General features: G+C 37.8%; 3 protein-coding genes across 4 annotated transcripts; 1 reads left to right on the top strand and 2 right to left on the bottom strand.

Annotated features, from left to right (window-relative positions):
- Positions 1 to 7,368, top strand: nudt22 (nudix (nucleoside diphosphate linked moiety X)-type motif 22). Of its 2 annotated transcripts, XM_040120162.1 has the most exons (7): positions 1 to 56; positions 1,787 to 1,881; positions 2,591 to 3,296; positions 3,371 to 3,469; positions 4,932 to 5,029; positions 6,730 to 6,823; positions 7,031 to 7,363. In XM_040120162.1, the coding sequence occupies exons 2-7, from the start codon at positions 1,793 to 1,795 to the stop codon at positions 7,148 to 7,150; spliced, it is 1,206 nt and encodes a 401-aa protein (XP_039976096.1). In that variant the 5' UTR covers positions 1 to 56; positions 1,787 to 1,792; the 3' UTR covers positions 7,151 to 7,363. The 2 variants fall into 2 exon arrangements, with proteins under 2 accessions (XP_039976096.1, XP_039976095.1); XM_040120161.1 differs by lacking the exons at positions 1 to 56; positions 1,787 to 1,881 and adding an exon at positions 1,888 to 2,317 and having other exon boundaries at positions 7,031 to 7,368.
- Positions 7,369 to 7,492: 124 nt separating this feature from the next.
- On the bottom strand, positions 7,493 to 16,216 carry si:ch211-107m4.1 (heterogeneous nuclear ribonucleoprotein U-like protein 2). Its single transcript, XM_040120160.1, has 11 exons — positions 15,563 to 16,216; positions 14,705 to 14,781; positions 14,294 to 14,536; positions 14,027 to 14,139; positions 13,630 to 13,896; positions 12,711 to 12,833; positions 12,475 to 12,573; positions 11,826 to 11,994; positions 9,613 to 9,840; positions 9,474 to 9,526; positions 7,493 to 7,661 (listed from the first exon to the last, which is right to left on the bottom strand). Exons 1-11 carry the CDS (start codon positions 16,057 to 16,059, stop codon positions 7,584 to 7,586), a joined length of 1,947 nt encoding a protein of 648 aa, XP_039976094.1. The 5' UTR covers positions 16,060 to 16,216; the 3' UTR covers positions 7,493 to 7,583.
- Positions 16,217 to 20,218: 4,002 nt separating this feature from the next.
- Positions 20,219 to 25,497, bottom strand: zgc:153018 (uncharacterized protein LOC767701 homolog). The gene is made up of 4 exons (XM_040119047.1): positions 24,933 to 25,497; positions 23,155 to 23,292; positions 22,104 to 22,182; positions 20,219 to 20,553 (listed from the first exon to the last, which is right to left on the bottom strand). The coding sequence occupies exons 1-4, from the start codon at positions 25,253 to 25,255 to the stop codon at positions 20,356 to 20,358; spliced, it is 738 nt and encodes a 245-aa protein (XP_039974981.1). The 5' UTR covers positions 25,256 to 25,497; the 3' UTR covers positions 20,219 to 20,355.
- Positions 25,498 to 25,586: the final 89 nt, after the last annotated feature.

The raw sequence follows: 25,586 nt of genomic DNA, 5'->3' as shown, positions 1-25,586 counted from the left end.
TGAAAAGAAGAAGAAGAAACTACTCTGTCGTTTTGCGGACACTTCCACCCAGGAAGGTAAGATAAACAAAGATATTTCATCTTTTATGTCCACTAAGGTTTTAAGTGATAGTCTGCTATTTGTACTCAGTCTGTGGTTCCTCTTTCAGCGCTCAGGATGTTAGGATGAATTAAAAGTTTGGCGCTGAAGTTGTCAGTCCAACAGTCGGTCCAACAGTTTACAGCACTCAGACTAACTCAACTCACCGTCAAAACTGAACAGATCGAGTCCCAAATAGCCGTGTGAGCTATTCAATATGTTTTTAAAGGTCAAATACACAGTAAAGCACATGCTTTTGCTCTGTGGGTTGACATTTTCAACATTCCTGCACTTCTGACAACACCCCAGTTCTGGTGTTGTTGTCACTACAAGCGTTTTTCATTTTTTTTTTCTTTTTTTCATTTTTTCTTCCTTTACTAACACAAGAGTGTATACATGAAACATCATGTACAAACAAGACAGCTCGAACCAGGGATACTGCCAGAAAATTAAAGCAAATGCATATAACAGGATAATCAATCAGTAAAAAGCTGAAAAATAAATAAATACATTAAAACAATATGAAATATAGCTGTAACTATTAACAAAAAAAAAAAAATCGTCAGCTATTCTGATAATCGATTAATAGTTTTAGTAATTTTCAAGTAAAAATGCTAAACATTTGTTTGTTTCAGCTTCTTAAAAGTGAGGATTTAATGCTTTTTTCTTTTGGTCACATGTGATCATAAACTAGATATCTTTGGGTTTTGGACTGTTGGTCGACCAGAGCAAGACATTTGAATACATTTCCTTGGGCTGCGGGAAATGATCCCAGGCATTTTTCACCACTTTCTCACATTTTATATACAAATTGATTAATTAAGAAAACATTCGGTAGATTAATCGATAATAAAACTAATCGTTAGGGGCAGACCTAAAAAATGCTGTGTTTTCATCCTTCTTATTTTTAAAGTCTTTTGTCAAGTTTCCTTGACAAAATGTCCATAATTTTGTTTGGAGTCAGTCCACTTCTTCTTATGAATGTGGAATTTTCCTATTAATTAATTATCTCGTAATTGGACTGATTATTCAGTTTTTCTCCTTACACTACTAGAGACCAACAGAGTGGTCGTTGGTAGTGTAAGGAGAAATAGCATACTGAGCCGTGTTAAAACTCAGATGAAGTGAGAGCCTCGGAATGCATTAGTTTTAAAAAATAGGAGAAAAAACTTTTTACTGGTAAGACATGGTAAGACGAGATATGGTAGAATGTATTTAATATTTGATCTGCGTGTCACAGCTTGTGGACAGTAGTGTGGCAGAATCGTGGCAGTCTTTGTTGTTATAATGATTCAGGTTGCAGGCCACTATGGGAATAAAATATTTTACCCTTACTAAATAAATTATCCTGTGTCATGCTTCAGTTTTATGTGTAACACTTTGTTTGTTTTGTGTACCGCTTGTCTTTCTATTTTGTTTTGTCTCTGTTGTACTTCTTGTGTTTCATGTTGTATTGTATCCATGTTTTTGTTTGTTTGTTGTTTTTCTCCTCTCTTTTTTCATTTTTTAGTACTTGAATGATACATGATACCGTGTATCATGGTACATCATAAAAAAAGTTTATCTTTTGACGTGTTCTCAGTTAAAAACAATTAAGTTATTTTTATGCATGTAATTTTTATGGAAACACCCAGAAGTGACATTACAAAACCGCTCAGAGCGAGGAAATAAGCGAAGATGTGATGATAATGATGATGATAATCCACAGTGAGGAATGACGGATCCCGAGGTGTCTGTGCTGCTGCACTGTGGAGACTGGAGGGGGCTTCTGCAGTCTCAGGTACAAGTGGAGCTTTCTGAAAGGTAGGATCATAAATCGTGGCCTCTGAAGTGGCCTCAAACCATAGAGTTAGATATAGATATCTGAAATATTTTGCTGGACATAATGTTGTGGTTCAACCCTATGAGGTAGATAATTTGGGGGGAGGGGGTAACCTTTTGATCATTAATGACACTCAGTTTATAGGATTTTACCAAGGTGACACGGGTACATTCAACGTAGCTATATTAGGGTAGGAAAGTTCATAACATCTTATATTACTGTATACCACACGTTATATTAATGCTACAACCAACAGTTATTTTCATTATTGATTAATCTGCAGATTATTATCGGAATTAATCATTTTTCTATGAACTATCAGAAAAAAGTGAAAAATGCTTGTTACAATTTCCCAGAGGCCAAGGTGAAGTCTTCTGATGTCTTGTTTTGTCTGACCAACAGTCCAAAACCCAAAATGTATGTATGACAAAGAAAAAGAATTACATTATTGAGAAGGTGGAAACAAAAAAGGTTTTGCATTTTTACTTAATAAATGAAACATAGAAAAATTAAAAAATATTGGATTATAGAAACCGTTGCAGATTAATTTTCTATTGATTGACTGATTAATCGACTGATTGTTATAGCTCTGCATTATATACAATCAGTTTAACATAGCAGTTGGCAGCGGACAAAATTTAATGGTAGTAACTTGATGAGTTTGTTTCACTTCCTTTTTCCTCTCCTCAGATTTAACAGGCAGACAGATCCGGCTCTAGAGCGTCACATAGAGGAGGTGTGGACAGAGCGGGTGTCCAAAGAGCCGTGGCTTTTCAATGGGGCCAAATTCAGACTACACTCTTTGTGCTTGGCCTCCCCTAAGTATCCCTCATCATCCTGTGCTTCTCCTAAACATTCGCCCTGCACTCATTCATCCAAAGCACCCTCCTTAGACTGTGTGGAGGATCAGGAAGACAAATTATCTAGCAGACAGAGACAGGAGGAAATGTATGACACTGATCCTCTGCATGATGCTGCTCAGAACAGTTTGGACCCAAGAAACAGGGCTATAAATCAGACAGAAAATGTAGAGGCTGTCATCCAACAGGCAGCTAGTTCACTGGAACAAACTTCCTCTACTTGTGGAACAACTGAACTTCTGTCACACACTGATAAAAACATGGATGATCGGGACACTGGGCCGCTCCTCACTCTGAGACTTGGCCTTACATGCTACAAGGACTACCTGGGAACCAACTGGTCGTGTCGAGTGGCAGAGCTCTGTCAGCGTGGAGAGGCAGAGTTCAGCGATCCTCTGGCGCTGCTGGCTCAGCCTCTGGGTGTGGGAGCCGTCCTGTGTACAGATGATGGACAGCTAGTGTTGATCAGGAGGAGCCAGACGGTGGCGGAGGCAGGGGGGCTCCTGGACATCCCTGGAGGTCACCCAGAGCCGAAGGTGAAGGGAAATAAATCGAATTAATGTCACTAATGTGCTTGATGTGTTATCAACACCATCACTGCTCTCTTCAGGTGGTGTGTAAGGAGGTGAGCATGGTCGTGATGCAGCAGAGGCCAGAGGCTGTCGTCTCTGAGCTGTTCTCGTCTGTGTGTGCTGAGATCAGAGATGAGGTGGGTTTGTCTTCATTCACCTCAAAAGCCAACTGTAAAGTTGTTAATCCATGATATTTAGTTTAGCAGTGAGTTACTGTACGTCTCTTAAGGCCGTGACAAAAGGGAGACACACTGCTTCAAAGATTAAGTAAAGAAACATATTAAGGACGAAGTAACTAAAAGAAATACATGACAAAATAGCAAAAGAGCAAAGTGTGTGGGCAGGTGGTATGTGGAGTGCACGTTGCATAGAAGGATGAGAGTGGTATGTGAATGCTGTAAGGTGCTTAAAATAATAGAAACAGGTGCCTAGTGGGAAAGAATGTTTAAATCTGAGATGGTCTAAATTGTATAGGCTGAGAACACCCGGGGCCTAACTCCTAAATCTGTAAGACGGTAAAAAAGTAAAACAGAGTTAGTAAAGGTTAGTCACACAGTAATCACTTCTTTTATGTGACTCCTTCATTTCTCTGTGAAGATCTGCTACGAGCAGGGTTTGGCAAAAATGACCTGACAGACTAAAATAAAAAAGCTGAATTTACAGAATTCACAGAGTAAGTCCAGAGCTTCATGCTTCATGTGCTCACTGATTTCTACAGGATTTATCAGTCACCAAATAAACCCAGGTCCCTTTCTTTCACTCCTATGTACTATAATGGATTATTTTTTATTATCAGTTAATCTGCTGATTCCTTTTTTTGTTGATTTAATTTTTTAGTCTATAAAATAGTGAAAAATGTCCATCAAATGTTCCCAGAGTTGAAATTGTGATAAAGTGATATCACTTGTATTGTGTGATCAACAGTCAAAAACCCAAAAAGATTCGAATCAAAGTGTTAAAAGCAGCAAATTCTCACATTTGAGAAGTTCAAACCTGAAAATATGGTGTTTTTCAGCCTGTTTCTGTCATTGAGTGATAAACTATGAAACCTGCACATGAAAGAAAAGCTCAAAAGACTCAATAAAACAGTGAAGAAAAACTATACTGGCTGAAAAACTTTGCTGGCCACAAATAAAACTTCTATTCGTATAATAGCGATTGTAACATCTTTCTAATTAATCTGAAAACATTTTAGTTTGTTAAAAATAAATGAAATAACCCCAGTGAAGACTAGTTCAGAAAATTTGGTTGTGCCAAAGTAAGACATTTTCAGATCCTACACATACATACTCAGGAATAACCATTTCAGCGCTCTCACCACATATACCCGACAATATCTCTGCTATGTCAGTAATGCTATGTAACATTAATAAATCAACCAAGTTCTAGAATGAATGCAAAGAAATGCAAAGAATGCAAAAGTAAACATAAAACAATATAATTTGATAATTTGATTTTTGAATATATTGAAGAGCTCAGTCAGCATTTCAACAAAGAGCCAAGACTAAAATCATGATTTTCACTTCAGAAACTCTTTACAAGTGTTAGACATTTAATCTCTTGCTTCTTTCATCCCATCTTCCCTCTGTCTCTCTTCAGGTGAATGTTCCTCTGAGCCGCCTCGGAGAGCCTATCCTGATGGGTGTCGCTCTGAATCACACCAGCGCTGGACGACCAAGCGCCGAGTTCTACGTCAGGTACCTGTTCCCCCAATTTTAATCCTGATGAAAAAATGAACCGTAGCGCTGCTTTCTCTTAAAGCAGCATTTCCTTAAAGTGGAGCCATGAAAAGTTGCTCAGGAAAGTGAAGAATAAGATTAATGCCACTGTTAGAAGAAGAAAATTATGTACCTCTATATATCTCTTGATATACAGATAACTATATATATCTGTATAGATATAGATATAAAAATTACTATACCTGCGTGAAATCCCTAAGTATCACTAACACGATCAGATTTTGAATTTTCTTAACAAGTGAGTGAATCGTTGTCTTAAACATCCAGAACATAACCATTGAATTTGCTGTAAAAGGATCCACTGGTCAAATGCATGTACTCATACATAGCATCTCACACAGACGGCCCAGCCTCTATATATCAATACTTACACAGTCATGTACAATATATAAACACATAGAACCACACATTTACATAATCTGTCCTGTTTTTTTTTCTTTTTCTTTCTGTTCTATCTGGTAGTTTGTTTATTTGTTTTAACGTGAATTTAAAAGCCCAATCAGGAACTGAGGCTGCAAATTAGTCCGTTGCTTTTTTTTTTTTCCTGTGTAACAACATTTATCTGTGTTGTAGAGTGACCCTGAGGTGCAAAACGCTGCAATACTGGACAAAACACGATTACAAAATAGAGAACACAACAACACTTTAGAAAACACAATATTTCACAAGACAGAACAACGAAAGTAGGTCAAAACCTAGTATGTGGCTGGACTGACCTTTATCTGCCTCTCTCCTACTCTCTGTTCTCACATATACAGTATTTTGATACAGCCGAATTCCCAATAAAGCTGTTCTCATTTACATGTGTTTGTGTTTCTGTTGTCAGACAACTGAACAAATATGAAATAGTGAGTGAAACTTGACCCATTAAGACTACATGTTAACCAGCTGTCACTTCCAAGCCATCTCCAAGCTGCTGCTTTGCCCTGCTCAAATCCTGATTTTATAACTGCGATGTCATCTGACAAAATCACCATACACATAAATTAAAGACAACGGCTATGCTGTGATTTCTGCTATATTTACTTGTAAAATGATCACTCAGAGAGAAAGTTAGAAGCTAGTAGTATTGTCTCTGTTTAAAAAAAAACAAATATTAAATGGAGGTTGTTTAAATTTATTTCTATTTACGGATGTATACTAAGAAAAATAGCAACTAACCTCTGCCAGTCAACACCATTCACCTTGTTGGAAAAAGAAGTTTTTCTTGCACTCTGATTTTTCCAAACAAATCCCATGAGTAACCTCACAATCAGGCCTGCTACATCCAGTCTGGTATGAATGTCAAAAATGCAAATATAAAATATTTTAAAATATAATTTTAAATTACATGACGTGGCAATATCAGAAATTTTCACCTGTCATCTTGATATCTCTTGATAGAAAAAGTTGACTTAAATTCAAGAAAGGCAATGGAGAGAAACCGTAGTACCACTGTCCATTGTGACATTGTCTGATTCAACACAATGTTTTGGTTTTTTTTTGTTATTGATTTAACATTCATGTCCAATTTGAAGTTTAAAAATACATTTTAAAATTTTTGCAAGGGAGACCTCATCAATATTGCAGCATTAAAAGTTCCTGATAAAAAAATAAGAGGCAAATAATAAAAGAACATGTAATGTAATGCAGAGTCGGTTGTATCTGTGTATCCTCAGTTGCTCACTGACATCTGATGAAGTCAGAAAATTGTACTGGGAAGGAGGAGCAGAGGCCCACGAGTCCACAGACATCATCTTCCTCAGCAGAACAGTTAGTAAACGATAGTAACAGATGTATAATTGTCTGCATAGCAACTCAAGAATGAGCTTTCTGGTTTTGGCAGCTGCATTCGGAGGAAAGTGCAGTTTATAATAAGATGAAGATACAAAAGTTGTGTTTCAAATGCCTGGGATTCAAGGTAAATACCTAATCACACCATAGTGATATTTGGCATTTTGTTGTCTGTGTTTTTCATAGGAGATGTTGCAGCTGGACAGGAGCAGCGCTCTATGGTCAGAGCTGTGTCCCTCAGCTAAAGGAGCTGTACTGCTTTATCAGACAGTGAAACCTGATGGAGAGCGAGACCGGAGCAGATGACCTGACCCTCAGCTGATCGCACCAGAAAACTAATCCAGATGATCCAATGTACAAACATAAACTTTTCATAAGTGCTCAGGGATTTACTTACTTTTTTACTTTAAGCACTCTGTGACCAATGCTTGTGTCAAAACTGGGCAAAATTTTGTATATTTTTCATAATTTTTACACTGTACAGTAAAAACAGTTTTTAAAAAATTTTATGTTTTCAATAAAAATCCTAAAAAGTGACCTGGCTTTCAGCATTTAAAATTATAAAATACAACAACACTGATTATCATTGATTGGTCAAAGCAGGGAGTGCAACATACATTCTGTAGTCCTCCTGATAATTTATGTAGCTCTTTTTTTTTTTTTTTTTTTTTTAATTAAATGACTGATCAAAAGACCTATTTTCCTTGTAAACACAGGTAATGCAGCAGCATCGGTTTCTTCACCAGTAACCCTCATAACCACTGTAACCAAAGTCTCTGTTGTAGTTGTAGCTCGGGTCCTGATAAGCGACGTTCCACTGAAATGTAAATGATACAAACGGACAATGTAATTTTATTCAGTCTGTGAAATCAACTTCAGCTAGCTCTGATTAGCTGACCTGAGGTTTAGAATGGGAACAAATAAACCAGAACTTTAAGCTGTTCAAACAGCAGTAAAGCCAGATATAGCTAGGTTTGCCTAATAAACTAGCAAATGAGAATGTAATAAAGAAGAAATAGTAATTAATCTAATGAATCAATCTGCTCGCTCTTGTGAGTGAGGCTTGCACCCGAACTGTCAATCAATATATCAATAGCCCTGGTTCTTATAAGCTAAATGAGCCATTGTGCTTGCTTGTAACTCTCCTTATCTGTTTTTATACGATTCAATCAACACGTAAGTATCAAAATTAAGTTGTGTCCCATTCTGTTTAAGGGGGAAAGAGGCTTTAAAGACTTTACTGAATAGTTGTCCAATATTTATTGGTTGCGATGCTTTTGTAAATAACTTACATTCTAATAGTTCATCCTGGTACAGTAATAGTGACATGGTTTGATTTGAGTAAAACTTGAGTAATAGTTACTATGGATAAATTTTTGTTGTTTTAATTTATTAATTTTAGCCTATTTTATCACCTATTTTATCTATTGATTATGAGGCTGTTATAAGCCTGAATTTCCTCTCAGGCTCACTAAAATCTTCACAGACATCACTTCTTCGCTGATCAATGAGCTGTTATAATTGACACCTGCATAATTTTGATAAAATGCATTTTTGTAACTTTTTCCTTGGCGAACCTGAATTCTACCTGTATACAGCATATAATCCATCATACATCTTTAAACATTTAACTATTCAAATCATTTTCAAATAGTCCTGGTTATTCTGAAAAAGACAATGTGCCTTACATTCATATTTGAACTAATGAAAGACTTTGAGAGGCTGGTAAATGGAAGTAGTAAAAAAAACGCTTCCCTTTTAGTCCAAAATCGGTGCGATTTTCCAATTTGGCCAATATACATTTAACTACTAAGGAAAGAAATTATAAATACTGTTGCAAATGTATACATTGCTCATTTTATGATTTATAATGCATTTGTACTGTCACAAATGTATTGATAATTTTTTTAATCGTGTAAAATATTTCCCCCCTACATCAGTAACACCATCTCTTTACAATCTTACAATCTACTGCAGTACCAATATTCAATACTCAGATATATGTTAAAATAGCAGTGGGAGACGGTCTTATAATACATCTATAATTTTTCTTCTGATTAATTTACAGCCTCGGGTGAGTGAACATTGCAGTACGTGTGTCTCACCTGCCTACATTGCCGACAAAATTACTTCATGTCCACCTCACTGGTGCAGTAATTAAACCATGGTTTCTATATATTGACCTCTTTAGCTTGGCAGATAGATATTAACTTTCTATTCTACAGTGAAGAAATGAACTGAGGCAGATGATAAAGATAAACTTTAAATGTAATATATTAGTTTGATTCTTATGACAGTGATAGATGAAAAAAATTTAACTTTTTAGAAATAATTAAACGGTATTTCAGTGCAAATATCTGTCTTTATACTGAATTTGCAAACCTCCTTTTAAACCGTGTCTGTGGCAGGTTTAAGTTAAACATCAGAAATGGTGACCTCTAGTGGCATTGAGGTGATTTATACATGATAAAGGAGACAGCAATGAGGTTTAAGAGACCACGTGATTTTGTCCAAGACAAAACTGGTTGGTTTAAACCTTAAAGCAACAGCACCAAATAGAAATTACGTTATAGTGAGGTTTGGGTTGTTTTATATGTTGTGTAGGATTTCACAGCTGCATGGTACTCACATATCTTGGGTGCTGGCTCCATGAATGGATGTTGAGTCTTGGGTCGTTCCACCCTACAAACACAGAAATTAAAACCACATCAACTATCATCTTAAAAGATCAGGCTCCCAAAATACTTTCCATCATTTTTCATGCTGACCATTTATCCCAGTCCACTTGATCCTATGTGATGGCGGAGGGCCTTGAGGGTGGGGTCTTTTCTTGTGAAGTCGGGCTTTCTTCCTGTCCTGTTTGGGGATGGGTGGCAGCAATCTGCGAGCACAGTCTTTGTACTCCTGCAGGAGCGTCTGCGCCCGTTCCTGAGGCAGCTCAACATACTGCAGCTCCTCCAGCAGGTCAGTCTGCTGCTCTGGAAGACTGCAGCTCACTGAGGTCAAAATTGAAGAGGCATTACATAGATTATGTGCATGTATTGCTCAGCCTGAATTGAACTAATTTGTATGACTGATGTCTCAGGTTAATGTGTAATTGTCTGCGTAACCAGAGGCTCCAGTCTGTACTGCAGTTCCATACACTTCAAGCCTAGTTTCTCTTAATTGCTGCCCACATCTCTGAATTTTTCAGTGATTAAAATAGAATATTAATAGAATAATGAAGTGAAAACCAGGATTTCTGCAGGTTTCACCAGGTAAAATTTACAACTTTTTAAGCCATGGTTTTTAATACTACACAGAATGCAATTTAACACCTGTTTCACAATCATACTGGCCAAAGTATGAAAGTATGATGGAAAACCAGTAGGGACAATAAGGCCTACAATCATTTATTATATTACATTTTTTCAGTACTTCCCAGCAATACATAACAATTCCTAATGATATACAGTGGTAAGAAAACGTATGTGAACTTTTTGGAATGACCTGGTTTTCTGCAAGTACAGACAAACACAATGTGCTTAAGTTAATAACACAAAAACAATAACGATCTTTGTGTCTTTACTGAATTGGCCGTTGTCCTGCTGCATCACCCAACTTCTTCTGAGCGTCAGCTGCCAGACAGTGACCCTGCCTTTTTTTTTCCAGAGAGCACGGGCTTCCTCCATGGCGTCCTGGACACCATGCACCATGGTTTGCGTATGGTAGACTCATGAACAGAGATGTTAACCAGCTCCAGTGATTCCATTAAGCCTTTAGCTGTTACTCTGGGGTTCTTTTTACCTCACTGAGCATTATGTGTTGTGCTTTTGGAGTCATCTTTGCTTCTTGGGAGTAGCCACAGCACAGTTAGTTTGTCTGACTTTGGACTTGAGATTAGTTTGTCACCCTATCCAACTTCAATCAACAATTCTTGATTGTAATTCTTCTGAGATATCATTTTTTGTGTGGCATGATTCACATTGCTATTCTCTTGTGAATGGCAGGAAGCATCTGCCGATGCAATAGCACATTTTTTGTAAGTCAAAGTAGCTCTAACCCACACCTCCAATCTGGTTTCGCTGATTGTACTCCAGGTTCTCTAACTCCTGACTCCAGTTAGCTTTTGCTGAGGCAATTAGCCCGGGGGTTCCCATTGAATGTTTGAATGATGTATTCAGTATGGACACGATCAATACAGTGATTTGTGTGTTACTAGTTCAAATAGATTGTGTTTGTTCATAATTGTACCTAAGATGACAATCTGACCATATTTAGGCAAATTTATACATAAATACATGTAATTCCAAAGGGTTCACTTGCAACTGTAATTAATTATGTTAATACGACCTGGATCCAGATAACTGGCTGAAAGTGAATGGATGGTTAACCAGTTACAAATGATTATTTCATTTAAGTCAACGCTCATTATGAGACTATGAGCTTCCTATCTGCTGTAGGTAGCAGTAGTGACAGTGCTTGCTATGGATCAGATAGTGCTGACTTTTAGTTTATAGGTGTGTCAGCCTGCAATCGGACACAAAAACATTTTATAACTAACATTACTGCCAATGGCAGACAAAATGAAATATTTGAGACACTTGCTAATTAAATTTAAGACCTTTTCATACCTTCTAGGATGAGTTTTAAGGAAACTCAATCCAAAGCCTTTTAAGACTATTCAAGACCTGCAGATAGACTGGTAATTCAGTCGGATTATTAGGCTAATATACGTCTGTTAAATCACTAAATTTCACAGAATTACCTAAATCGTCGTTAAACATCATTTTCTCTTTGGGAGTCATTTAACCCACTCCCCAAAGAAAGAAAGCAACAGAGACACACAAGAAAATGTTCCTTTCCTAATAGAAATGCCTTTCAAATCGACTGCTAACAGCAGATTAACCCACTTCACCCTGTTGGTGTAAATTGGCACTGAGCCATCCGCTTATTAATCACTTCGATGTTATACTTCCTATAAAATATGCATAAGTCAGACCTTGGAGTTTGAGCAGGGCGGTTTCTGGGATCTGCTCCCCGTCACTCGTCTGGTGCTGCAACAGTCGTCTTTTCCACTCGTCGGCAGATGGAAAAACCACCACCACACGCCGCCTGAAGCCTGCGAACAGTTGCAGCTTGTGACGGCGTGCCGAGAAGAGGATGTTGCACTGGAAACACACAGATGACAAAGAGAAGGTGGTAAAGTAACTGAAGAGTCAGAGTACAGTGTAATGGAGAGGCCTGAACTGAACTACTACTGTTACATCCGTGGATGTTCCAGTGCTTTAATCACTAATTAATTCCACGTGCTTATGAGGATATTCATATTGATACGTCTTTTATATTCATGTGAGACCGTAGCTTGTCTCACATACAGGTGCTTTGAAGTAAGAAATGAGTTAACACACAGAGTTTGAACTTTTCTCTCAAGGTCTCTTTTCTTTGATCTTCATAAATCTACTTCCGTCAATCCTCGTGTACAACTGCGAGGAACACCATGAGGCTTTCAACAATTTTCAATGCTGTCAAACTGGACAAGAAGTCTTTAAAAATAGTCAGATATATACAGGTAAGTTTCACGTGTCAACAATGTCACTTAAAGGGGTTTTCAGAGTCACATTGGTACATGTTTAGAGGTGAAGGGTTACCTGGTCAAGGATGTAGTTGCCAGGAGTCTGAGCAGCCATCTTGATTAAATCAGTTAGACACTGAGAGGCCTGCTGCAGCCTGCTGCTCTGTCCTCCACTCTATGCACACGCACACACACACACACACACACACACACACACGTGTCAAATCTTTTTGTATCAGTTAGCCAGAACTTAAACATCATCTTTGAATGTGATTATAAAACATAAGATAGAACACTGGAGGTTTGACTGACCACCATACATGCGAGCAGCTCCTCTGTGCCCAGCAGCTTGTACTGTTTCTCTGGATGCTTCTTCATGTGAGTCTTGGCCCAGTGGCTCTTCCCAGAACCAGGAAGACCCACCATCAACAACACCTAGGGGGAGGAAGAGAAAGATAAAATCTAACAAGTGTGCAGGCTGTACTGCGCACACAAATAATATCTACAAAAAATAGACAGGCTTCTAAGAACGGATTATTTAAGAATTGTTGTTGCACTTTTGCTTCAACTTGTGTTGACTGTTTTTTATATCCTGTCTGAAAATAACCAAAAAAAGCAATTTTTCATATCTATACCCTAACCATACTACTAGGAGGGAATGTTGAATAAAGCGCCTAACAATTAATTTAAAAGCAATAATCTGTAATTTCTAAAGACTATAAAAACTGCTTTAAACTAAACCATATGTCAGACGATCGTGTGAAGTCTACATATGTCTCTTTCCTAGAAGTTCTTCAGTTATGGGGGGTAACAGATTATTTTTTTCTTCGCAAATCCCTTTGGTGAACCTAGCACACATGTTTTGTTTCTTTCACGTTTCCCACCTTGATCAAAAGCAGCTCCAGTTATCATTTAAAACATCGCAAAATGTTTTTCATGTAACAAATACTCCTAATCCACTTACAGCAATTTTTGCCATTGACTGTGACACTAACCATTTTGTCACTTTGCGAAAAGGTCGTGGCCTTCACTACATTTCTGGCCAGATTTCTCGAACTGTATAAAGCTTGATCACCTTACCTGTTCCTTTGTTTTGTTTATGTGTTTTTTTCAATAGGTTTGAACTGGGTTGATGGGATTATATGTATGTCTTTTGTAAGTATTAAAATTTTAAATTAATTTGTAGAAAAATACTTTGGATGGAAACCCAGCTACTGAGCCCATCTCTCACCTCACACTGTGCTCTGGAAGAAGGGGCAAATGTAGAGCGCACCCTCTGCCCAGCAGGGAGAGCTGCCAGCGGTGTAAAACCTGGAGGGCCAGGGTACCAGGGAGGAGTTGTGGGGTCCAGGAGGAATCTGACTGAACAGCTTTTACAGAGGACGTGAGGGAAAAGAGGAACACCCTGCAGCACAGAGGCACCCAGGGAAAAGGCCACACCCATGAAACGACCGTTCTTATGGAAAGAGAGTTGAATGGCAGCGCCTGCGGAGAAAGACTGCAGGTGTGCAGGTGTAAATATAACACACACACATACACGGTTGAGATCAGAGAAAACTCACTCTAAAACTGGATCCCAGAGAAAATAAAGAGAAGAAAAACTTAAAAAGTATAAAAGTGTAACTCACAGCGTAACAGCCAATGATATCCCCCTCTGAGAAAGGTTCTCCAAACTCCTCTTCCTTTCCACCTGACACTTTTTTACTGCGCCCATCATAAGCAAAAGAGAGTTCATCCTCCCCTGGTGTGAGACACATTGTAAACCAGAGGGAGATCGAAGCATGTTACCATTAAAGGCATTTTAACAAAAACAAAAACATCTCTAGAGAAGGTGACTCTGTTCACCTAACTTATCCAGGGAAACAGGATGAAATGATGATTAAGCTAATCCTTACCCAGCAGCAGAGAGGTGTTAGCCACTGACCAGCCTACCCTCAGACCATAGGGCTCCATGAACTCTTGTTCCTCCAGCTGTTTAGTCAACAACTTCCTCTCCAGCCTCACCTCAAAGCCCACCCTGCCCTGCAGCACCCCGTGAGTGAGCCTGGAGCCTGACCACAGTGAGGGGAACTGAGCCCAGAACCGTGGCTGCCCACCGGATCCATCAGGACCCACCTCAAAATGGAGGTGACTGTCATCTGTGGAAACAACAAAAAAAGATAAAAAATGCCTCTGCACTGCTGTTATGACATTAAATTTTATTTCTTGACAAAATTACTTCATCCTTGTTTAAAATACTATATCTACATGAGGTCTGTTTCATGTTTGTCCACCAAAAAGGTGGTGAGTGCTGTTCAACGACTCACATGGATCTACTCTCACTTTATCTTCATTGTTCTCCTCTGCCTCCTCTCTATCCACTGGAGGCTGTGGTGATTTGGCTCTGTTTGGGAAGGGATACATACAGACACATGCTGCTTTATAATACCCATTTCATAAAAGATTTAAAAAGCCCCTGAATAGAATAGAAGCCCCTGAATTTTTGCAGCCCAAGTTAAGGATAGTTTCACTATTTTTCAACGTAAACCCTATTAAAATGCTGTTTCCCCTCATATCTGATTGTTATACACTGTTTTAATTTTAAACACTTAAACAGTACTGTGCAAAAGTTTTAAACACTTTGGATGTTTATATTCTTATCCATCACGTAATTACATCAGGAAGCATGAGAACGACTCTAAACATACAACCAGACTCATAAAGAACTATCTTCAGAGATGAGAAGATCAAGGATAGAGCCTCCACAGAGCCCTGATCTCAACATCGTGGAGTCAGTCTGGGATCACATGCAGAGACAGAAGACACAGACAGAATAACTGTGGCAAGTTCTCCAAGATGCTTGGAACAACCTACCTGGCAAAGTACCTTGAAAAACTGCACAAGAGAAGAACTGGTGCTGTTTTAAAGGGAAGGAGTGGTTACACCAATATTGATCTGATTCAGGTTTTTTCTGCTTACCGCACTTTGGAAGAAGTTAACTGATAAATAAAAACTATCATGGCCATTTTTTGGAAAGCATCCTCACTTATTTTTAGTTCCCAAAACTTTTGCACAAAATGTACTTTAAGTGTATTTTTTCACTGACCCTGCAGCCTTTAAACGACTTCGTCTTCTCTGTGGGGGCTTTTTCACAATACTTCTAACTACTGTCTATCTTGCATTACCTTTTGTATCGTATCTCCTCTTTGAACTCGTAGAAAGCTCTTCCCCTGCCCGTCTCCTCTGATGACAGAGCTCTCCTGTCCTCTCCGGGACCATCCACCTCTCCTTCCTCAGCCTGGCATCCCGTAACGGACTCTGAAACCAACTCAGAGCCGTGTTGTAGTGCTGTTACACCGGCACCAGTCTCAGTCTGTGTACCGGTGTCTTTATACTCTCTGGTGCTGTCTAGGCTACATGGCGCAATAATTCCCGCTTCTGTCGGTGGTGATGAGGACGGTGCGACGACCTCCGTTGTATCCGTCGGTGCTGAAGGTGTCGGTGAGCCGTCATGTTCTAGTTTTACCCCTGTTTCACCGTCTTTCCCACTCAGTCCTCTCTCCAAAGCAGACCACAGCCTGTCTACCAGCTCAGCCTTCAGTCCTCTACTGTCCAGCCCAAGTTCTTTAAGTCTGGAGCGCAGCTCCGCCACTTTTAACTTTCTGATATCCGTTAGCCTCATTGTTCCCGTGTGAGAATGGATTCAGTTGTCTTCTTATTCAAGCTATGGCTTCTTTAATTGAAAAAATAAAAAATAAAAATAAATAAACTGTAGTAAAAGAGCGAATGTTCGGATCAAAACAACGGTTCAATATGGAGCCCTGGTTTGTGATTGGCTCTTCACTTCTTCCCCCTTCGAATTATTGGCAGATTAACACCCACGGGATTCTTTACTGCCACAAACGGCAAAAAAATGATACTACAGCTGGTTTTTGAATCATGAAGATCCAATATTTTTTCAGGCTTCTTCTTTTCTTTAGAGCTGCATGACTTAATTAAAAATATTGTTAATTGATTAATAATTTCATATTTCATTTTATAAGCAAAAAGGGCAAAAGATATCTGGTTCCTGTTTCTCAAGTGTTAATATTTTCTGGTTTTCTCACTCTTCTGTGATAGTAAACTGAACATCTTTGGGTTTTGGACAGTGGTGAAAAGTAACTACACATTTCCTAAAATTCTGTACTTAAGTGCAATTTTGAGGTACTTTACTTATATGTTGTACTTTTTAATTAACTACTCCTACTTTTTTTTACAGATATAGTTACTGTTTACTTTTCATATTAAGATTTTACACATAAACACATGATAAGCTTATAAAACACAAAATATTATCAAAGATTAAAACAAGCAGCTCCACCAAAGAATGAATTGCCATCAGATGGTTTCACTTAAATAATTGCTCTAGGCCCAAAGATGTAAAATTATATAATATTTCACAAAAAAGGTCCCGATTGGAGATCATTACCTTTGGTCTAAAAAATGAATACAAATCTGTTTAGCAGAACTTTGTTTTTTCTCATTCCCTCTCAAATTATTCATCTGATGACCCACTCAGATTTATCTTGTGACTCTTTGGAGGGAACCAGGCCCTAAATCCAGTTTAAACCAGGTACAACAGTAAAAGACTCCCTTTTCATTGATGCATCAGGATTAACAATCTAATATTGTCATATACAATTGTATATCGTTCAAAGGTGCCCCTTTTTTGCAGAACCACTACTTTTACTTTTGATACTTTAAGCACATTTTGCTGATAATACTTTTTTACATTTATTCACGTAGGATTGTGAATGCAGGACTTTTACTTGTAATGGAGTAATTTAACATTAATGTATTGCTACTTTAACTTAAGTAAAGCATCTGAATACTTTTTCCGCCACTGGTTTTGGACTATTGGTCAGATGAGGAAAGACATTTGAAGATGTTACCTTGGACTGTGTGAACTTGCGAAAGTGATTTATCATGATTGGATGACATTTTATAGAGCGAATGATGTATATTTTTTATGTGAGTATTAGGAAAGTAAGCATCAACATACAGTAAAACTTTATGTAATCTGTTTATGTTGTTATTTTTATGTTCTAGTCATGTTCCTTTTTTAGAAGGCAAGACAAATAAAGTATGCAACAGCCTGTTTGTCATGTAATGAAATTCTCAACTAGGGCTTAAATTATTACCCAATTGACAGAAAATTAATCTGCAACAGGTTTAATATTTGATCAATTGTTTAGATCATTTTTCAACAAAACAAACCTTTACTGGTTCAAGCTTTGCAAATGTGGGAATTTGCCGCTTTTCTCTGTTTTATAACATTACAAACTCAATATCGACCGACTGTTATTTGGTCCAAACAATTGATTTGAGAATGTCACATTTGGCTTTGGGAACTGTTATTGGAGGTTTTCACTATATACTAACATTTTATTGACATTTGATTGAAATGAATAATCAATCAAATAACAAGAATCAACAACTTAATCGATAATAAAGAATAATCGTAATGTTACCTTGGACGCATTTTTTTTTACATTTTATAACCAAACCATTAATCAAGGAAATCATCAGTAGATTAATCATTACTAATTCAATCCACCATAGCAGCCATACTTTAAAAGTCAATTAGTCAGTATTGATGTGTATGGATATAATTTTTTGATTACTGAATTAAGACAACAAGCTTTCATAATGGGAAACTTTGTATTCAACAAACAAGACAAATGCATAACCATGAATAAGAATAAGCACAAACAGGTATAAGAAGTAAAAAGCAAGACCATTGTCAGATATAATACAAAAACATTTCATATGTTACAATTAATTTAATGGGACAATGCTGTCTGATCTCTTTACTTCAGATTTCCTTCTCCGCTTTCTGTGTATCATTACAACCACACGGATCAAAGAGAAACAAGTTTAAAAACAACTTAGAATCATTTGATTATAAAAACTCATTAAAGTTAGTAACTTCTGTCCTCTTCGCTGACCCTTTTGGGCTCCACACAAATCTCTCTTTCAATAGGAACCTATCACAGATCCTTGAAAGTTTTCCTCCTAATTATCCTTTACACGGATCATTCGAGAAGATTTGGACTGCTTCATCAATGCCCAGAGAGCGGCTGTGTCCACACTAACAGCATCATATTAAAAATCGTCACAAGAAGAGAGAGGGTCAGCAGAGATTTTTCTGTTACACAACAGAACATTCAGGTCATGCTCACACAGTGAGCCTGTTTCAGGTACACAGTGGCTCAGTCACACTCTCACCACATGCTTCACAATAAAAGCGCCTCAGTGCTACATCTGAATATTACACTCAGAACAAGTCAACAAAAATGTATTCTCCCTGATGAGGACAGACCTTGGCAAAACATTATACTCTAGCAGAACTGTAAACAATCATGCAAATTAAATTATTGAAAACAGATAAACACCACGTGGCTGCTTGTGGTGTCATCACTGACATGAATAAACTGTAATGCATTAATTCACAAAGTCACAGTCAAATGGCAAAGATAAGCAATAGCTTCAAAATAACACTGTGGTTATTAGATCACTGAATACATCTATTTCAACTATCCCAATGTGTATTTCTTGCATTTTTCTTCTTCTGTATAATCCCTTTTGACCCAAAAAAGAGTTGAGAATAGCCAGTCAGTTTGTGCATCATGTGTTACCATTACATTTGAGTCAAGGAAGTAAGCCTTAGCTTTGTTTTATTTATTAAAAAAAAAAAAAAAAAAAAAAAATCCCACACAGATTTGAAAAACCCAAGAAGTTCGTTTAACAACACTTACTGTTGCTCTGAAGGCATTTCCAGACTCCTATAAAACTCTTCTAACCACGTATATTAAAAACAAAAAGGTTCAGAAAATATGTTAGAAAATATGTTTAACCAGTTTTTCACCAGTTGCTGGAAATGACATGTCCTTGATTATTATATTTTATTCTCAGATATATCTGTCTGTGATTATGTTACTATTACGACTACAAAACAAGCAAGGAGATATGTAATGCTGCTTTCAGTTAATGTTTGCGATTGCATGCAATGGAGTCTTTTTACCAACAGTCTGTTGACGCTGTAGTTCTTTTCACCAAGTTATCATTAACGTCTGAATTTTTCACTATCTCTCCGACTGAGAATTACAACTTGGAGGCTAAAATTAACTTTTTTCCCATTTGGTTGCTCGTAATTATGTTCTAGACGATATGAAGTGAACATGGCATACTTTCCAGCTACATGGATAGGAAATCCAGGAGTCACAAATTGGGAATCTACCTAAAATTTTTACCGTGCAGGGGGACAGAATATTTTTAATCCAAATGGTTAGAAGAGTCTATAAAGATTCTAGAAATTAGTTTTTGAGTTTTGAGTAAAAAAACACTTGGTATTTGTCAGAAAAACAGATGCTTAATTCTGTGACTCAAATGTAATAAATTCACAAGAGGCACAAACTGGTGCTAAGTTGTGTTGTCACTTTGAGGTGATGGGTGCTTGACTGAGGCAGTGTAATGTAATATAAGTGATGTTGGCCCTGCTCAAACATCATATCATTATATAATATAGCCTGTTTGATTCTGGATTTTGAGGCCGATACCTATATCAATACTCCAGATCTTTGAAAATCAGCTGACCACAGATTCATAATTTGCCATAAACATACACCATGAAAAAAACTTTTATCTTAAGGATCCCTTAAATTTGGTTGTCAAAGTATTTTGACCTTTTTCACAGTTGAAATACAAACTTGTCAGTGCTCTCCGGAGGACAAACCAACTCAAACATATCTTTGGCATTTGCATATTCAATTTCTTGTTACCTACTGGCTGATATATATACTATCAGGCTCTCGTATATAAGATGCAGAATTATATCAAAATATAAAGATACTTTTAATATTATGTCCTAAACCACACTTGAAACATTCATATTCTACATGCAATACTAAGAACTCTAGAGCGGCTCTACCACTCTCAGTTAGAGTAAGATGGTGGGTGTTGCTGGGGGATGTGGAGGTAAGGGGGAGCTGCTGTCAGATGGAGTGTGTCCCAGCAGCAGCTCCTTCTCTCGGGGAAGACAAGGCCCGCTTATGTGCTGGCTGTGGGAGTGGTAGAGCCGCAGGAAAGCCAGGATGGACTGAGCCAGCCACAGAGCCGTCACACACCACAGAGCCGCCTGAGGACACAAGATGTGACCGAGTCAATCTTACAGTTGACTGACACGAAGAAAACTTCAAAATAAACTGAAGAGCTACTGTATATGCACACTATGTAAAGGCTATAAATGCTGGTGTGTGTGTGTCTGTAGTATGCCAGGTTTTTCAGCGATCCAGATAAGTCTGGTGTTGTGCTCATTGATTGCAGTTTGGAAAATTTAAAAAAGGGCAAATCATTTTTATAGGAGAGATTAAGAATGGGGATGTAATATTTCTTTGCAAGAGCCAGAAAGATAGTTACATCCATGGAAAAAAGCAACAGAAAAAATGTCGCAAAACTCAGTGTGGAATGGATGTGATCAGCACATCTGTACTACCTGTTGTAGGTCAAGTTACAGAAATAATAACTCTTGTTATGGCATATTTCTTTGACTGACATGAAAAATTGTACGTTAAGCTCCCCTGGCAACAGATAAAACAGCCTCTGCATCCACTGAAAATTACATTTGTGAGACTACTGACTGGCAAAGGGTAAAACAAAAAACAAAATCTCTCAAAAAACAAAACAATGTCAGACTAAATGATGTCTTGAAACAAAATGGGAATTCACTCTGATTATCAGGCTAGTGTGTGTGTTTGGAGTAGAACGCATAAAAACAAACAAAAACAGAAAAATACTGGGAAAACTGCAATTAATATCAGTATCTAACTGCCAGTCAACAAAATAGTTAGCTCTGACACTAACCTTTATCCATCCTCACTTCTTTATTAACAAAAAACAATGGAAACCACGGTAGCAGCTTCTCATTTTTAGTCAACCGTTGCTGTCACCGGTTAAAATGACAAACATCACAGGCAGCAGATCAGATCAGCAGTAGCTAATTAACGTTGATTCCGTGAAAAAATGAAGTTTGTCTGTTCTCTGGTTAACGTGCTCTCTGCAGCCAGTGTTTGTATTCAGACAAAGATAGTTTGTGAGTGAATAGACACATCACTCTGTAACGCCACTGTATGACAGTGAGTGGGACAAACAGAGTGGTGATCTTCGCTAGAGAAATGATTGACTGATCACCTCGCTTCAGTTTAATAATCTCCCGGTTCAACTTTGGTTCATATCCTATCGACATGTTAATCTGATCATCATCATCTCATTTATTGTATCACATCTTTTTCTGATTTGTAACCACCATCATTGAATTTGTTTTATTCAATTTGTTTTGTTTTTACAATTTCACATTCTCTTCAGGTAAAAAAAATTAAAGTCCAAATCCTGTCTTCAGCCTATACTGGAAGTGTGTCTAACTTACATAGCATTAGCTGTGTACCTACACGCATAGTGAAGGCAGAAGACCTAATGACCTATTGAATGCTAACAAAATAAAACATGAAATATAGACAGAAAATCCCAGCATCATGTCTCAGCATTTTAGAACTACATATAAAAGAAAACCTCACAAATACATTGTCTGGTTGAGGCTACTGGAGTATAGGCTAGGTTCCAAAGTGCGTGTGACCTTGGGTTTCTATTGTGCACAAAGTTGTGTGTGTGTGCAATTGTAAGTACTCCTACCTGTGCCAGACTGAGTTCTGTGTAGAAGGAGGAGGTGTCCACATCCAGGTAAAGTGGAACAGACTGGGACTCTGCACAGCTAAACACAAACAAACATGAGGGCATGAGGAAGGATTTCCAACCACACTTACAGTATGGTAACAAATATTACATTAATACATAAGCTATCATTTTTACCTTATTGTTATTGGACAATAATTGATTTTAGAAAAAGAAGAAACATTTTTTTTTGCACTGAACGTTTAATTGATTAGTTGATCGACACAAAACAATGGCAACTATTTCAATAATGCATTATCATTTTGAGTCATTTTTTAAAGACAATAAGTAAAAATTCTCTGGTTTTAGCTTTTCAAATGTGAATATTTTCTGATTTCCTTAGTCCTCTATGACAGTAAACTCTATATGTTTGGGTTTTGGATTATCGGACAAAACTGGACATTTAAAAACGTCACTTTGGAATTTTGGGAAATTGGAAAGATATTTTTCACAGTTTTCTGACATATCAGTCACTGAACAACTAATCGATTAATGGAGAAAATAATCGAAAAATTAATAAATAATAAAAGTAATTGTTATTTGCAGCCCTAGAAGATTTATTTCTTAATTACAGGTAGATTTGTGTGCATTTTTGTGTCATGTTTACAATAACTTGTTAACACCACTGTAAGAAACAAGACATATGTTTTTACTGCAAAGAAATTAAACATATCTCTACATGCATCTGTATCAATACCAGTGTCAACTTAAATGACCATTTAGTTGTTAGATACTGGCAGAAAATTCAATATAAAGCATCCATCGTGCTTAACTGTTTTGGATCTGGGCAGACGAACAGATAAATGACTTTCAACTCAAGAGGCAGGTAAGGAAATGATTTCTTAATTTGTATATCTCGTATAACTATACACAATATATCTATATAGCCTTTTATATAGGCCCAGTTTTAAAAGGGGGGCTTTGACCAACTTGTCACCATATCACTGCTACAACATATAGTATGATGATCCACCAGGACAGCATCAAAGAGGTTTAGTACCAGAGTACTTACCTGTATGGCCGTGTGTTGTCATCAGTCACGGTATCACACCACGAGACCAGACCCAGAGACAAGATGACACTGGCCCCTCCAGACAGAAAGAGCACACACACACTCAGCAGCACCGTCAGGAAGGACGAAAACAGGGTGCTGAGTAGAAACACAAAATACAGACATTAGACATACTGTGCACAATTTTTCTATTTGAGCCATTAATGATTTTTTTTTTGGTCTATAAAATGTTAGAAAATAGTGAAAAATGCCCCTCAGAAAGAAGCCAAATTCCAAGGTGACATCTTTAAAAACAATTTGAATTATAGCCTTTTCTGCATCACAGCTTTAGTGGGTATTAGAGCTCCACTGACAAATCATTTTGATTATCAAATGCAATTAAATCCCAGCTTGTGTCTTCAGATGCCTTGTTTCATCTGACTATGGGTATTTTTTTCTTAAAAAACAACTTTAAAAGATAGCAAAAAATTCCACAAAATTATCTGGTTCCTGCTTCTGAGATGTGTGGATTTGCTGATTTTCTTTGTCATATATCATAGTTAACTAAATATAACTGGGTTTTGGGCTGTTAGTTGGGTAAAACACAGCATCTGAGGACATCACCTAGGACTCTGAGAAATATTAATGTGCACTTTATCACACTTAATTTTCATTTCATAGACAAAACACTGTACTCCCCACTAAAGCTGCGATGTAGCTATAGTTCATATTTTCAGCTTTGTCTGCAACATGTTTTAGACTACTTTAAGCATGTCTACAGAGAGTTATATTCTATTTCTGCATGTATGTAAATGTATTCATTGGGTGCAAAATATATTTAGACCTAGCTATGGACTTGCAGACAAGAGCAGTATAGAAATACAAAGTTATATCCAGGCTCTAAAGCACATAGTACTTTATACCTCTGCTACTACCATTACATTACTACTACTCCTGCAGCAACTGGTTTGATAATACTACTATATTCTTTCAAGCGTTACTGCAAATACCTCTGCTGCAGTAGTATAATTAGGTCAGTAAAATAATTATCAGTAGGCATAATTGTCTAGTGTTACCACTATAATAACTGTTTGTATATCAGTGATGGAAGAAGCAGTCAGATCCTTTACTTAAGTAAAAGTACTAATACATTAATGATAAATTACTTCATTACAAGTGAAGGTTCTGGTTTCAAAGTCCTACTTGTTAAAGTAAAAAAGTATTATCAGCAAAATGTAGTTAAACTATCAAACGTTAAAGTATTGGCTCTGCAGAGAAAGGGCACGTGTGACTTATATATATTATTAGATATGACATTATTAGATTGTTAATCCTAATGCCTAAATGCAAAAAGAGCATTTTACAGGTGTAGTTGGCCTAGGTGGAATTTTAATTTCTTTACCTATACAGTAGTTTAAGCTGGATTTAGGGGTCAGGCCCCTCAAAAGGAAACCACCTGATGAGAATTCACTTTTTGGTGGAGCTGCTTGTCTTAAAGTTGTGACAAAGGGCCTCAACTAGACACAAGCCAAAAATCCTGCTTTAATCTTTAATAATGTGTTATTATTTATACACTTATTAAGTTTTTATATGTAAAATATTAATATGAAAGGAAAACCAGTTAATAAATGTTATGTAGCGTGGTAAAATGTACAGTATTTCCTTCAGTAGTGTAGCTTAGTGGAATAGAAGTATAAAGTAACTTAAAATGTAACATGAAAGTATAGTACTTGAGTATATGTACTTGGTCGCTTTCCGCTACTGTGTATACGCTGTTTACGTGGTGTCAGTGGACTCACTCGTCATGTCGTCCGTGCAGATAAAAGAGGCACCTCCAGCCCTGCGCCGCACCGTACAGCACCGTGAAAATGCCGACGAAGGTGGCGAACTGGCAGGCTGCCGGCGGGCCCCACTGCTGCACCACCAGGCGGGAGACGTCTCCCGGCTCCCGCGTCAGCTCGGCGCGGTCCCCGGTCCTCCAGTAGCCGGTTGAGAACAGTGCGCAGCGGCCTTTGAAGGCGGAACCGTTGAGAGCCATGGGGACGACCACCAGCAGGCCCGCCGCGACCGACAGGGCGTGAGCCGCACAGTGGGCCAGCAACAGCCGCCGGGCCAGCTCCATATTGGACGTCAAGCAAAACTAAACGGTGAACGTGTTCCCGTTGCGAAAAATATGTCGGGCTGTTTCAGCGCATCCCCGTTTATGTCCCATTTAAAGGTTCACCGCGGTGGTCGGTATTTAAAGAATTAAGGGCGGGGACCGACTCGTCGCTCCACATTCCAGCCGTTACACAACGGAGGAGGAGTGGACACAGACGTCTCACTCTGTCGCTATCTCCGGGAACTAGAAAGAAAGACGAAGAATCGTCATCATTATCGTCGTCATTGTACAAATAATAAGTTATAGGCTACTTTTATTTCGGTACTTTATATATGTATATTGGTATATATAT

Source organism: Xiphias gladius, chromosome 23, assembly GCF_016859285.1.
Source record: "Xiphias gladius isolate SHS-SW01 ecotype Sanya breed wild chromosome 23, ASM1685928v1, whole genome shotgun sequence".
NCBI classification, from domain to species: domain Eukaryota; kingdom Metazoa; phylum Chordata; class Actinopteri; order Istiophoriformes; family Xiphiidae; genus Xiphias; species Xiphias gladius.
This window is presented reverse-complemented; position numbering and strand designations above follow the sequence as displayed.